This window comes from Ptychodera flava, chromosome 21 (genome assembly GCF_041260155.1).
Source record: "Ptychodera flava strain L36383 chromosome 21, AS_Pfla_20210202, whole genome shotgun sequence".
NCBI classification, from domain to species: domain Eukaryota; kingdom Metazoa; phylum Hemichordata; class Enteropneusta; family Ptychoderidae; genus Ptychodera; species Ptychodera flava.
The window spans coordinates 1,504,331-1,519,730 of NC_091948.1; the positions used below are offsets into that span (position 1 = coordinate 1,504,331).

General features: G+C 39.8%; 1 protein-coding gene across 3 annotated transcripts in view; it reads right to left on the reverse strand.

Moving 5' to 3' along the window:
* Nucleotides 1–15,400, reverse strand: part of LOC139121059 (semaphorin-2A-like) — a 291,580-nt gene that overhangs the window by 58,093 nt on the left and 218,087 nt on the right. For 2 of the 3 annotated variants that reach the window (XM_070685673.1, XM_070685674.1), the window contains one exon: nucleotides 12,629–12,809. The exons of the other annotated variant lie outside the window; for it this stretch is intronic. In XM_070685673.1, the coding sequence (XP_070541774.1) occupies nucleotides 12,629–12,809 (181 nt within the window). The remainder of the gene's footprint in view (nucleotides 1–12,628; nucleotides 12,810–15,400) is intronic. 3 annotated transcript variants of the gene reach the window in all.

Here is a 15,400-nt window from a genome sequence, read left to right on the forward strand (position 1 = left end):
TCATTGGCCAAATATACAGCAACCTCTAATGTATCTGCCTTTTGTTAATTGATAAACATCTTGATGTCGCTTCAAATGCACCTTTTAAATTCGTCAATACAAATGAGTTGCCTCTACTTTGCATGATCTTGACAAACATTCTAAGAACACTACCAACAGTCAAACAGTTGTTCCTTTCTCCGAACAAATTCAAGATAAGTTTGATTTTTTCACTTTTTCACGGTCCTAAATTTCTGATGGTAAGCTTCAGGCACCAACTCATAACCCTATAAGATTAATTCGTTCACAGAATCATAATCTGAAGCCTGCTCTACTAATAACTGAATGTAGATTTCTCTGGGTTTACCAACCAAAGCACTCTGCAAAATCATAGATCAGAATTTTCTAGACCAATTCCCATTTTGGGCAATTTTCTCGAAATAAAGGGAAATATTTGTCAACATTCTTTTCTGAAATGTTTAGTGATATCAAAACCTATAGCAGGAGAATTTCCAAGTACGTCCAACCCAAACTCTCAGAATTTCATTTCTTACTAGAGTTGATGCTCTTCTTATTGTCGTTCCCTTTCTCTTGTCTCCTTTTCTTTCTCTCTCTGTCTTTTTGCCATTTTTAATTTGTTCTGCCTCTGTTTTTCTTCCATTCGTAATATTTCTTGCCTCTGTCTTTCTTCCATTTCTAATTTCTTAAGTACCAAATTTGCTTGCTTGCATTTCTAATTCTAGTTTCTTGAGTTCAAAGGTAGATTCAGGCTCATAATCTTTCCAATTAATGTATTCCTCAAATTGGCCCAAATCAACTATGTTTTATAATATTGTACTCTTGTGCACAGATCTTTTGATTTCTATTTTAAGGACATTGGCCAGTGTAATTAGGTCGTATTTTCCAAGGGAATCAAATGTTTCCCCATCAATGTCCTCCATAAATTTTTCTGACTTTTGTAGTATCCACCATCAAGGATGGTTGAGGATTATATCAGATTGAATCACACATACACGTGACTGCAATTCAACTGTCAGCCATACTTTTTATTCAACAACTCCCAGCATGCAATGCAGTACCCCATGGCCACTGCTAACACATATTCATACAGCTGAGGGGTCATGAGTCCAAATACTGCTCATACATGATATCCCTTCTTTTCTCAGAATACAGCTGATAGGAATGTTTTTGTTTTTTTTTCTCATAACAGCAACAAGAACAAACTAGTAACACAACCCGTTTTGATACTCTAAACATTTACTCTTGTGTTCATCTCTGTACACAGAACTCGAGCATTAGTTTTTGTTAAGCCACTGTTCGCATGTTAGTAAAGAGATCACAGGGTTATTTAACTGTTTGTGAAATGTTTGTAACGTTAACAAAAGTCAGTGCTCAAACACAACTCAGCAAATAAAGATAACTTTGAAACTTTGTTTGGGTAAACTTTTAACTTTGAACTTCCAACAAGTGAATAAGGGCAGCGATCCGCATCCACCCTTTTTTTTCTGAGAATTGTTTCATGTCATAATGAAATCATCATATTTCTTATGCAATGTCGTCACACGTGTTGGCCGTGGAGACCTTTCAATATCAATGGATTTCACAGGAGTTTTAGGTATTTCAGTTGGTGTTTCAACTGTCTCACTAGATGATTCTTCATTTTCCACATATTTCTTAACATAAGTTGAATTCCTCTTGTACTGTACTCCCTCAGGCGATTCTACCACCACACTATTCCCTGTTTTCTCCACAACTTCATATGGCTTGTTGGCAAATGGTGTCGATAATTTGTTTTCTCTCTTTTGCCTTACTAATACTTTGTCACCTGGCAGCAAGTCGGATGGTGCTGCATGTCGTCTTCTGTCTGCATATATTTTGGCCTTGGCCTTCATCTCAGCATTACAATCTCTCACCCCATCGACTTCATGGCTTTCTCTCAAGTCTGCTAGTTTGGTACGCAGCTTTCTTCCATACAGTAGCTCTGCAGGACTTACTCCTGTTGTTGGATGTGGTGTTGATCGGTATGCACGGAGATATGCTCTAATCTCATTCTTCCAGTCTCTTTGCTCAGCTTGTGCTATCTGCATGCGTTTCAGGAGGGAATGGTTCTGATGCTCAACCTCACTATTGGCTTGAGGGCAAAGCAGCGTAACTTTGCGATGTTCAATTCCATTCTTTGCTAAATATTGTTATGTAGGTCATTTCCCCCACACTCATCATGACCTGAGTTCAATTAGTCTAGAACATTCTCAAGGTCACTGCCCTTAATGACCTCACAACCTTGAATTCAATTAGTCATGTTTGGAATGTTTTAGGAATTTAATTAGTTGTGTAAGAGAGATAATTTTAGAACAGTAAATAGCATGTCAATAAAAGTTCTACATTGTTCTTATATGCCCTTATGTAAGCACATGTGTATAAAAGGGACGTGCACAGCTTCCAGTCAGACTTTTGGGATCGTGTCTCTTGTGTGTTACTAAACTCCAGCAGTAGTCATTCTCAAGACTTTTCAAGACCTTCACTGCCAACGCTGGATTTATACTTTGGACTTTGTGCAGCTTCAACCCTGCAAGCCAAAGGACTGTTTATTCATCCGACTGACTGTTACAACTCTGAGACTGGAGCTTTGCCGTCCCAGCTGTGATAAGTAGTCTGTACACTTTTAAAGCTTGTACTCTATCCCTGACTTAGCAATTAGTTTTATTTTCGTAATAAATTTTGTTTAAACGTTAACTGCTGAGTTCACCCTTTTGTTTGTTTTCTCTGCACATAACAAATTGGGGGCTTGTCCAGGATACGAATATTTTGAGCCGTTTGACAACATTTTGCCAGCCTTTCCAAAACTACTGTATACTGTGAACTCAGCGAAATTTAATCATGGCGGAATTTAAACCAGAGGAAATGGATGACCTTGATCAGGACACATTTGATTCCCTCGGAAAAGACGACCTCATAACACTGGCCAATTTCCTTAAAGTAGAAGTCAAAAGATCTATGCGCAAGAGGGAAATACAGTACCGTATTGCCAAACATCTAGTTGATTTAGGCCAATTTGAGGAATCCACCCTGGAAGATTATGAGCCCGAGTCTACCTCTGAATTCAGAAAATTAGAATTAGAAATGCAGACAAATTTGGAGATTAAGAAACTAGAATTACAAATGGAAGAAAGACAGAGGGAAAGAGAATTACAAATGAAATAAAGATTAGAAATGAAACGTTTAGAGCTTGGACAGTCAGGAAAATTCTCCCCTTCAGACGGTTTTGACATCACTAAGCATTTCAGGCTAGTTCCCCCTTTCCAAGAAAAGGATGTTGATAAATATTTCCTTCATTTTGAGAAAGTTGCTCAGAGTCTGAATTGGCCTAAGGAGTCCTGGTCTATGCTTTTGCAGAGTGCTTTGGTGGGTAAAGCCAGAGAAATTTACATTCAGTTGTCAGTAGAGCAGGCTTCAAATTATGATTCTGTGAAGGAATTAATTCTCAAGGGCTATGAGTTGGTGCCTGAAACTTACCGTCAGAAATTTAGGGATTGTGAGAAGGTGAAGGATCAAACTTATGTTGAATTTGCTCGAACAAAAGAACAACTGTTTGATCGTTGGTGTTCTTCTGAAAAGGTCAGTCAGAATTATGAAAAATTACGACAGCTTGTTTTGATTGAGGAATTTAAAAGGTGCATCCGGAGTGACATCAAGACATTTATCAATAAACAAAAGGCAGATATATTGGAGGTTGCTGCACGTTTTGCCGATGATTATTCATGACCCACAAATCTTCATTTCTCAGCAAACCATCCCAGTCCTTTTCATACAGAAACAATGCAGGTAAATTTAACTCCTTTTCATCCAAGAATTTTTCAAAGGACAGTAGGAAATCAAATGACAACAGTTCACAGAGTTCAAGTAACACTCCAACATCATCAGATCCCAAGTCTCAATCTCCTTCTGACAAACAGTTCGGTACACTTTCATGTAATTATTGTAAGAAAGACGGCCATTTAATGTCAGATTGTTTCAAATTGAAAAGAAAACGTGAAGGTCAAAGTGGATCTAAGCCCACCGGCTTTATTTCTTCATCAACTCAATTAGAGTCTAATAATGTGTGCAACACATTTTCTGAGGTTAAACCCCTCTCATTCCCAATTAATGAGGTCACGGTCAATTCTTCTCAAGATAGCATTATGGGTATTTTTGAACCATTTATTCATGATGGTTTTATATCACCTTCTAGTGATTTCTCTTCCGCTACCCCTGTCAAAATTTTAAGAGATACCGGGGCGTCCCAGTCTCTTTTGTTGGCAGATACCCTGCCGTTTTCTGAAAAGTCATTTTCAGGTTCTAAAGTTCTTATTAAGGGGGTAGATTGTAATGACTACATTCCTGTTCCTCCCCATAATGTCTAATTGTCTTCGGAATTTGTTTCTTGACCTGTGACTTTAGGTATTAGGCCCTTTTTGCCTTTTGAAGGGATTCACCTTCTTCTTGGAAACGACCTTGCTGGGGACAAGGTCATTACTAATCCACTTGTGACTGATAATCCTAGTTTAGATCAGGATCCAGAGCCAATTGAACAAGAGATACCTGATGTTTCCTTCATGTGCTATTACTTGAGCCATGTCAAAGAAAACTTGTGAGAATCAAAATACTCTCAAAAATAATGTCACAGATGTTGACTTATATGACACCTTTCTCAGTCAGGTGTTTTACACGGATCATTCCGTTATCCCTCGTGGATTTGAAACTTCCAGTAAAACTTCTGCTGACCAAAGTCAGACATTTTCTAGATCAAATCTTATTGCAGAACAACACAAAGACCCAGATATTTTGTCTTTGTTTGACAGGGTAGATGATGAAGATAAAACTTCAGATAGCTCTGTTTCCTATTATACAAAATCTAGTATTCTCATGCGTAATTGGAGACCTCCAGACGTTTTGGTTGATGATGATTGGGCTATATAACATCACATTGTGGTTCCAAAGCCCAACCGTGCTGAAATATTGCGCCTGGCCCATGAAACCCCCTGGGCTGGTCACTTAGGAGTTAGGAAAACTTATCATAAAATTCTCAGTCACTTTTATTGGCCTAATCTCAGGCAGGATGTAACACATTTCTGTAAAACTTGTCACACATGTCAAATGGTAGGAAAGCCGAATCAGACCATTTCAAAGGCCCCTTTACAGCCAATTCCTGCATTTCAAGAACCATTTGTAGGATACTAATAGACTGTGTTGGGCCCCTACCAAAAACAAGATCAGGAAATGAGTACATGTTGACAATAATGTGTACATCAACTCGGTTCCCAGAAGCCATACCACTGAGAAACATAAAGACAAAGACTATAGTGAGAGCTTTAGTCAAATTTTTCACTTTATTTGGCCTCCCCAAATGTGTCCAGTCCGATCAAACTTTATGTCTGGTATTTTTCAACAAGTAATGGATCAGCTAGGCATTAAACAGTATAGGTCATCCGCCTATCATCCAGAAAGTCACAGAGTGCTCTTGAGCGATTTCATCAAACTTTGAAAAACAAGATTAGGACCTTGTGTTTTGACACAGAGAAGCAGTGGGATGAAGGAATTCATTTTCTGCTCTTTGCTGTTAGAGAGTCAATTCAAGAGTCTCTTGGTTTTAGCCCATTTGAGCGTGTATTTGGACATACAGTCCGTGGCCCACTTAAGCTTGTTAAAGAGAAATTCCTATCAGACGATGATGATTGTCTGAATATTTTGCAATATGTGTCAGATTTTCGTACAAAACTCTCTAAAGCATGTGAATTAGCCAGAGTAAATCTTGAGTCATCTCAGCAGTCAATGAAAATCAAATATGATAAAAGCACCTCAAAAAGGAAGTTTGAACCAGTTCAAAAAGTTCTTGTTCTACTTCCAATTCCTGGCAAACCACTCCATGCTCGTTACTTTGGGCCATACCTAATTGATAAGAAATTAAGTGATTTAAATTACATCATAATAACACCTGACAGGCGAAAACAAAAACAGCTATGTCACATAAATATGCTTAAGCCATATTTGGATAGGGATAATCCTACTATAACTCAGCCTGTCAGTACCGTCAGTTCTGGCCATTATGAAGATAGTGATACTGAAACTGACTTGAGTGAAAATACTCTAAACTCAAAGCTCGGTCAAGCTTCAGAACTCAGAAATCCTGGAGAAGCTCGAGTCTACAAAGTTGGCACACCTCCAGCCAGAACAACAACAACAGGTGAAAGAACTGCTCCATGAATATAAACACCTGTTTCAAGATGTTCCAACGAGGACAAACATCATTTATCACAACGTTGATGTTGGGGACAGTAAGCCTGTAAAACAACATCCATACAGACTGAATCCAACAAAAGCGAAATATCTCCAGGAAGAAGTCAAATACCTGCTGGACAATGACTTTATTGAACCCAGAAAAAATTACTGAAGTTCGTCGTGCATACTTGTTCCCAAATCAGATCACAGTTATCGTATGTGCACGGACTTTAGGAAAGTCAACACTTTAACAAAGACAAACACTTTCCCAATCCTGAGGATTGATGACTGCATCGACTGAGTGGGAAAAGCCAAGTATGTGACAAAATTTGACCTACTGAAGGGATTTTGGCATGTCCCTCTGACGGATCGTGCTCGTGAAATATCCGCCTTTGTTACACCAGACGGATTGTTCCAGTACAAGGTGATGCCATTCGGAATGAAGAACTCTCCGGCAATGTTCCACCGGATGATCAACGACGACGGATGTGCAGCTTACGTTGACGACGTCGTCCTGTATAGTGACACCTGGGAGGAACACATCAAGCTCATGCGGAAGTTCTTTGCGAGACTGAGTAAGCAATGTTGACTGTCAACCTTGCCAAATCTGAGTTTGGTTGGGCGAGGGTGACTTACCTCGGACATACTGTAGGACAGGGTGAGGTAAAATGCTGTTGATGCAAAAATCAGTGCCATTTCAAGTTTTCCCATACCAAACTGCAAACGACAACTGATGCGCTTTCTCGGTACGGCTGGTTACTACAGAAAATTCTGTCCACATTTCTCCACAATTACTGAGCCTTTGACTAACTTACTTAAAAAGAAAGTAAAGTTTGTTTGGTCAGAGCAATGCCAACAGGCATTTGATACACTTAAAGCCATACTGCAAAGTGCTCCAGTGTTGTCTGCACCAGATTTCACTTTGCCATTCAAATTAGCTGTGGATGCTAGTGATACGGCTGCTGGTGCTGTTTTATTGCAAGAGGATAGTCATGGTATAGATCATCCTGTTTGCTATTTTTCACGCAAATTTAACAAATCCCAGAGAAACTACTCTACAATTGAAAAAGAGTGTTTATCTTTGATATTAGCTTTACAGCATTTTGAAGTTTATGTTACTTCTTCAAAAAATCAGCCAATAGTGGTATATATTGATCACAACCCTCTTGTTTTTCTGCAGAAATTTAAAGGCAAAAATCAGAGATTGTTAAGATGGAGTTTAATGTTACAGGAATTTAATCTTGATATTAGACATATCAAAGGCAGAGACAATTTAATTGCAGACTGTCTCTCTCGTATTTAGAGCTTATTCTTGTTTACACCTTTTAAGATTACATTTGTAAAAGAAAGATTTGTCTTTGAAAAATTTTCTTTTTTGAAGAGGGGGTGTGTTATGTAGGTCATTTCCCCCACACTCCTCATGACCTGAGTTCAATTAGTCTAGAACATTCTCAAGGTCACTGCCCTTAATGACCTCACAACCTTGAATTCAATTAGTCATGTTTGGAATGTTCTAGAAATTTAATTAGTTGTGTAAGAGAGATAATTTTAGAACAGTAATTAGTATGTCAATAAAAGTTCTACATTGTTCTTATATGCCCTTATGTAAGCACATGTGTATAAAAGGGACGTGCACAGCTTCCAGTCAGACTTTTGGGATCGTGTCTCTTGTGTGTTACTAAACTCCAGCAGTAGTCATTCTCAAGACTTTTCAAGACCTTCACTGCCAACGCTGGATTTATACTGTGGACTTTGTGCAGCTTCAAGCCTGCAAGCCAAAGGACTGTTCACACGACTGACTGTTACAACTCTGAGACTGGAGCTTTGCCGTCCCAGCTGAGATAAGTAGTCTGTACACTTTTAAAGCTTATACTCTATCCCTGACTTAGCAATTAGTTTTATTTTCGTAATAAATTTTGTTTAAACGTTAACTGCTGAGTTCACCCTTTTGTTCGTTTTCTCTGCACGTAACAATATGCTGTGAAGCTTTCAGCAATGAATTGTGGTCCATTATCACTCGTAACTAATGGTAATCCATGAGATGTGAAGATTTCCTCCAGACTTTCTATCATCTGTTCTGCAGTTGTAGACTTAGTTATGTCTTAGTTATGCACACCTCGTAGAAACGGCTGTAATAGTCAATCACAAACAGCGCAAAGTCACCTGATGGCATTGGCCCTAAAAGGTCAATTGCAAGGTCCTGCCATGGCCCTTGTGGTAACATGGTACTCTTGATTGGTTCAGGTGGGTCAGGTCGGCTCACTAGCTGACATCCATGACAGCTTTTACAGAATTTCTCAGCCTGTCTATCAATTCCTGGCCACCAGACCTTTGTTTTCAATGTCTGTTTTGTTCCAACAATCCCTAAATGTCCATTATGTGCTAACGTCAGTACACACTGTCGAAGTTTTTGCGGTATGACGATTCTCTTACCTCGGAGCACAAGTTTTCCAATGACACACAACTCACTGGATACTGTTAGATATGGTTTACATCGAGGGTCCTCCCACTGACCAGATTTAACACAATGTTTTAGTGCAGAGAGTTCCTCATCATCGGCTGATGCCACTTCAACTTCCTTTGTAGTCAATGTGCTAGGTGTCGCAGATACGGCGACAGAGTGAACATAGTTCTCTGCTGACAAATGTGGTTGGGAATGCTTATGGCAGTCCCCTTAGATGAGCCGTGACAGTGGGTCTGCGATGTTTGCCTTTCCAGGTATGTATTTTACCTTGAATTTGTAGGGTTGTAGTCTCAACACCCATCTTTCTATCATGGCGCACGGTTTAGATTTCACTGAGTAGATTACTTCAAGTGGTTTGTGGTCAGTACATATTTTGAACTGGATCCCATAAAGGTAAGTATGGAATCATTCACAAGCCCATACAATACCAAATGCCTCTTTCTTGGTTTGTGAGTAGCGGCGTTCGACATCAGTCAGGCTTCTATTGCATAGCTGATTATCCTATAGTTTCCTTGCTGCTTCCGGATCAGGACTGCTCCTAGTCCTACCGGGCTAGCATCTGTTACAATTTGTGTCTCTGCATCCTTATCAATAAATCAAAGAGTTTCAGCACTTGCAAATCGGCGCATCAGCTCATTGAATGCCGCTCTCTGCTTTTTGCCAAGGACAAATGGTACCCCTTTCTTTGTCAGCTCTCTCAGCGGATCAGCTATTGTAGCGAAGTCAGGGATGAATCCTGCATTGTAGTTGGCAAGTCCGAGGAAACTACGAACTTCAGTTGCATTTTCCAGTTCACGAGCTTCATTTATCGCCTTCATCCTACTCTCAGTTGGCCCTATACCACGCTTGGATAGGAGTAATCCCATGAAGTCCAACTGTGACATGTAGAATGCACATTTTGACGTGTTCAGTGTCAAGTCTTTCTCTCTCTCTAGTACTTTCACTTACTGTTGATTGTGTTCTGCTTCATCTTTTGCGTGTAGGAACAAATCATCTGATATGTTGGCAACGCCCTCACAACCTTGTAATACCTGTTGTATAATGTGTTGGTAGATCTCCGGCGCACATTAATTCAAAACATGAGGCACTTATACCTGTACAACCCACAGTGCGTGACGAACATTGTGATACTTTGTATTTCAGGGTCAAGTTCAATCTGATGGAATCCCCATTTCAGGTCAAGCTTGCTAAACACAGTGCTTTGGTTCACATCTTGGAGTATTTTGTCGACTGTTTGTATTGGGTGGCGCTCAGGAATGATTGCTTGGTTTGCTTGGCGCATGTCTACACACAGTTGAATTTTCCCATTTGATTTCGGTACAAAGACCACTATACTGACCCATGGCGTCGGGCTATCCACAGGTTCTATAATGTCCAGGTTGATTAGTTCGTCAATTTTTGCTTTCACTTTCTGATGTAAGCTAAATGGTGTGCGTCAAACTGGCTGTGCCACTGGTGTCACATCTGTGTCAACATGTAACTTGAGTTGGTAGTCTCTCAGTTTCCCAACGCCTTTGAAAACATCTCCATATTTTTCAAAGATTGCTGCTTCACTCCGGATAGCATTGATGTTTGGCCAGAGCTGTAGCACTCCAAGTTGAATGGCGGTTTCTTGGCCTAGAAGTGATTCCCCTTTTCCATCGATGACAAAAAATTGGGCTTCAACCTCTCTATCTGCACATTTTATCAGTGTGGTAAAATTTCCCATTATCTTTAGTGGTTCGCTGGCCCCATATACATACAATTTTTTCGTCGAGCCTTTCATACAGTCAGTGCATTTTATTTCCTTCTTTTTCAACTCACGCCATAGGTATTTGTCAATAACATTACTGCTAGCTCAAGAGTCAATCACCATTTTTATTGGGACCCCACCAACTATGGTCTGAAGTTTCTGTATACCTCGCTGCTGTTGAACGCATACTTATCCGCAGACAGTGTGTCCACATGGCTTACAGGCTGTCTAGGTTTTCCTTTTCCTCCCCTGTTTCCTTTTGGTTTGGATGCTTTTGGATTGGTTGACTTTGATTTACACTGGGCTGCGAAGTGATCTGATTTACCACATTTTGCACAACTTTTACCCCTGGCAGTACATTCGGAATCTCAACCAAAATGTCCTGTTCTGCTGCACCGATAACAGTTACCAGATGGTTTCTTATTAAGAGTACTGGCTCCTCCATAAAATTGCTTTTTCTCTGTGCTGTTTCCTTGTACATGGTTAATTGATGACACAGGACTTTTGGCTGCCATACCTTCAAGTTGTATCTGGACTGCTTCGTATGCCGAGGAAATTTCTAGCACCTGTGTCAGTGTCAGTGCTTTTCCCTTTTCAAATAGTTTCCTGCGTAGCTCGGTTGATCTACAATTTTCAACAACTTGGTTACGTATTTGTTCATTTGACTGGTCACCGTAGTCAGTCTTTAACAGCTTGTTTCAGTCTGGTCACAAATTGGACGACACTTTCGTTTTCATGCTGTTGCATTGCTCTGAAAAGATGGTTCTCATAAGTAGTGTTTACTTGCGTTTGAAAGTATTTGTTCAGAGCTTCCTCTGCTTTCTTGTAGTCTTTGGCATCGCCTGTGTTATCTAATGTCTCAAATATAGCCTGTACCTCCTCACCTGCCGAATGGAGAATTAGTGCTCTTCTCTGTTGCTTGTTATCATCTTTCCCTTCTTCGAATGATTTTATGCCAGCTACGTCGCCAATATTGATTCCAGCCATCCAAAAATTATACCACAGCTCTGTAGATGTCTAAACTTCATCCTCGTTGCCAGTTGTAGTATCCACCATCAAGGATGGTTAGGATTATATCGGATTGAACCACACATGTATACACGTGACTGCAATTCAACTGTCAGCCATACTTTTTATTCAACAACTCCCAGCATGCAATGCAGTACTCCATGGCAACTAGTAACACATATTCATACAGCTGAGGGGTCATGAGTCCAAATACTGCTCATCCATGACAACTTTAATTCTGCAAGGATGAAAATTCGCTCAGTTCACAATATACATTAGTTTGGTGAAGGCTGACAAAATGTTGTCAACGAGTTAAAATCTTTGCTTCCAGACGGGCCTCCAATTTTGCTACATGAGAAAAACAGTAAAGTCTGCGAATTTCTTTAAAATAATATTATTACAAAAAGGAAATTAATCACTATAGTCAAGGGGTAGAGTACAAACTGTAAAAGTTTACAGGCTAAACATCTCAGCTGGGACTGCCGAAAGCTCCAGAGTTGAGTCAGACAGTGAGACAGAATGGTGAGTGAGCAGTCCTTGGCTTTCAGACTTGAGTGCAATGTCCACACTAGTGCAAAGTCTACAGTATAAATCCAGAGTGGCAGTGAAGGTCTTAAAAAAATGGGGAAATTAATACTGCTGGAGTTCCCTAAGTCTTGAAGTAACACGTCAGTGACTCGATCCTGAATGTCTGACTGAAAACTGTGCAGTCAAAGTATTTATATTTAAATGGTTATATATAAGAACAATCTAGAACTTCTATTGATATGCTAATTCTTGCTCAAGGTCGTGAAGTAGAATGTTCTGGACTAATGAAACTGAGTTCATTAGCGGGAAAAATGATCTGTTTTTTACCTTACCTAGTTTTCATTTTTCAATTAACAATCAACTGCTTCATGAGGGATGAAAAAACTCAAATGTTGAGCACTTCCTCTACTCAGTGAAAGTCCAAATACATGGAAGACTTTAAACCTTAATCATTTACATGCCAGACATCTCAGAACAAAGTGAAATGCTGGTAATGTTGGTCTTCATTCGTAAGTATATGATAGTCATTGTCAGGCCAGGCATAAGCTCTGAATTCGAAGGTATGCACAGTTGCACAGACACGTATGTACACAGAAGAACACAGCCCTCTCTAAGAGCCCCTAGATTTTAACAACACAAGACAATTAAAATGTATTTCTTACCTGTACCAATGTACAGAATGAGTTCTGAGTCAACTGTAGTGCTGATGATCTGAGTGAACTTTACCCCTGTGTATGATGTAAGGAGAGGTGGTGTCTGAGACGGTATCAATGGTTCCATTTGAGGATGTTCCTTCAATGCATCGAGAATATCATCACCCAAAAATGTACTATCTGCAACACACTGTGAAGACATAGGGAGATGGGTGTTTTCTGACACAATTGTCCTTGAAAACTATATTCACTTGACTTTAATATTGTTAAAGTGATTGTGAGGAAAGCTATTTCTATGAAATTCTTTGTTTGATCAAGAAAATTAATAGGAGTTGAATTTTCATAAAGATGTTAGTGAAAGTGTAAAGAAATTGGGTAAACTGACGTAAAAAAGTTTAAGTCAGAGTGGAAGGGGGCTATTGTCTAGGTGTCAACGAGTAATTGCACTTCATAATACTGGATACAAAACCGTGTCTCACATTTTTGAAAAAATACCTTATTTTTTTCATAGTGCGAATCAAAGTTTATCAACTAATTAGTCTCACAATGCCGTCTAATTATATAAGCAGCGATAACTTGACTCTAAAGACCTACATTAAATAACTGAAACGAGGTTTCAGAGACAACCTATCCGACAAACATATGTGAAAATCTGGTGGACTTCCGTTCACGCGTTCACGAGTTAAACTGTTTTGAGTGTGCTGCAAAGTGACAAAATGCCGAACTGAGAAAAAGGAGATTTAGAAAGTTGGTTCGGTTTTTACCTTTATGAATGGCCATAAACAATTTACTTGACAGATAAAACACCTAACCAAGATAGTGCTATCAATGTTTTAACCCAAGCAGTATTTTCATTCATTGAAATCAGTGTCAGCGGTTAAAATAAGGCTTAAAAGAGCGATTTTCTGGAGCGATGTCCCCTCTCAGAGCACAATGTACACAGTTACTGATGACTAAATAAACTTAAGGAGTGCCCAGGAAGGGATTATGCATAATTATGACGGATTAGCTGTAAGATGTAGACAGAGTATTAACTGTTCGACCTAACTGTCGGGACTGCTATGGCATATCGATGCCTCTACAAAAGCGTAAATATAATGTTATTTTGTGTCAGCATTCGACCTCGGAAAGGATTCATAGCCGCCGAAGGTTCTGATTGAGCGATCCCGATTAATGAGTGACATAGCGAATTAAATATCGGTTGACACCACAACTAAAAGAACCTGCATTCATATGTAGATATAGATTGGCCGTGTTTGTGATCATGAGTGTAAAAAAGACCTCCATGCTGTGATTCAGTCAGCTGCTATTTTCTTCGAACTTCACGCGCCTTGAAAACAGATTAACACTCACTGCTCAACTCCGAGGGTTTCTGAGACAATAGTTTGCCTTCCCTCTGTACGACATTTCTGAGGTGAAGACCGTTTCTGGAGTCATTTTAGCTGACATAGCCAAATGCCAGTCAGCGGCAATAGAGTCAAGGGAGAGAATTTGAGAAAACTTGAACATTAAGGCCAGAACGTCATATTATCTGAGCCGCTGATCTCGTCGAGGGCTGTCCCAAAACTCTGTCATCGGTATTGCTACAAATGCTCTCAATGGACGACAAATAATCGGCCATCGGCGTTAAACTTTGGCTGTAGTATGATCCTTTGTCTGGCATTCTCATGCTATCTTTTACACGGTGTGGTTGTTTTGGACTTTCGATGACCCCTTTTCATTTTCTTCCTTTCACCATGCTGTTTCTCTCTCTGCATTGGATCACAGTCACTCGTGAGCTATTCAGCTCTGGGACTATTCGCACCATAGACGAGTGTACATAAGCGAGTACACTCGTCTATGGGGCGAATAGTCCCAGAGCTGAATAGCTCACGAGTGGCTGTGGTTCAAATTCAAAAAATTTGTTGTCAACTATTGCTGGTTTGACCATAGACCCTCGAACTGACGCATTACTCGTTAGTCATGCATGCTCAGAGAAATGGTAAGTTCCTTTATTGATAAGCTATAAAATACGACATAAAACCCGTTTATTCATGGAATCACGGCTAGGCGTCATGAGTACCCCAATGACGACGACGAAATTCGGAAGAAAACTGTAACCACGTAAGTACAAAAACTCATACCATGGATGTAAAACATTCCATGCTCATACTGAAGTGAACGAAATTTAAACCAGGTTTTTGTCAGGGACATGTACACACGTCTATGGGACGCATAGTGCAAGAGCGGAATAGATCACGGGAGACTGATTTAATCTATGTCTTGACATTTTGTCAGAAATTTGCTACTTTGCAAAATTTTCAAAACGGCTAACTTACAAGTAAGTGAAGTTTTCAAAGGCAAGTGGGATAGCGTGTGGTTGAGTTTTTTAAGTCTTTACCATTATCACATCGGAGATGAACATTGTTCTGTGAATGGATTGAAACACACTTTCAAGTTGAGGCAAACCGGGTGGAGGGACGTGGCCATGGTTACAGTCCCGTGGGACGATGTTTCTTTATCACAAGCTTAGCACAGATATTCATGTTTTAGCCGCTCGTTTCTAGCCATAGGAAGACGTGCAAGTCCCATATATGTGAAGAAAAACCACGTCAGAAATGGCAAATGTGAGATAGAAAGCGTGTACTGACACAATGAAGCAATGCAACATGACATCAGGAAACGCAGATGAGAATTACATACGTAAACTCGCTGGGTCTGATCGCCGTATTTTGTACACGAGTGAATGAAAACCACAAAAGTAAAATATATCCAAAGTTAGAAGACATATCATAGTCGATG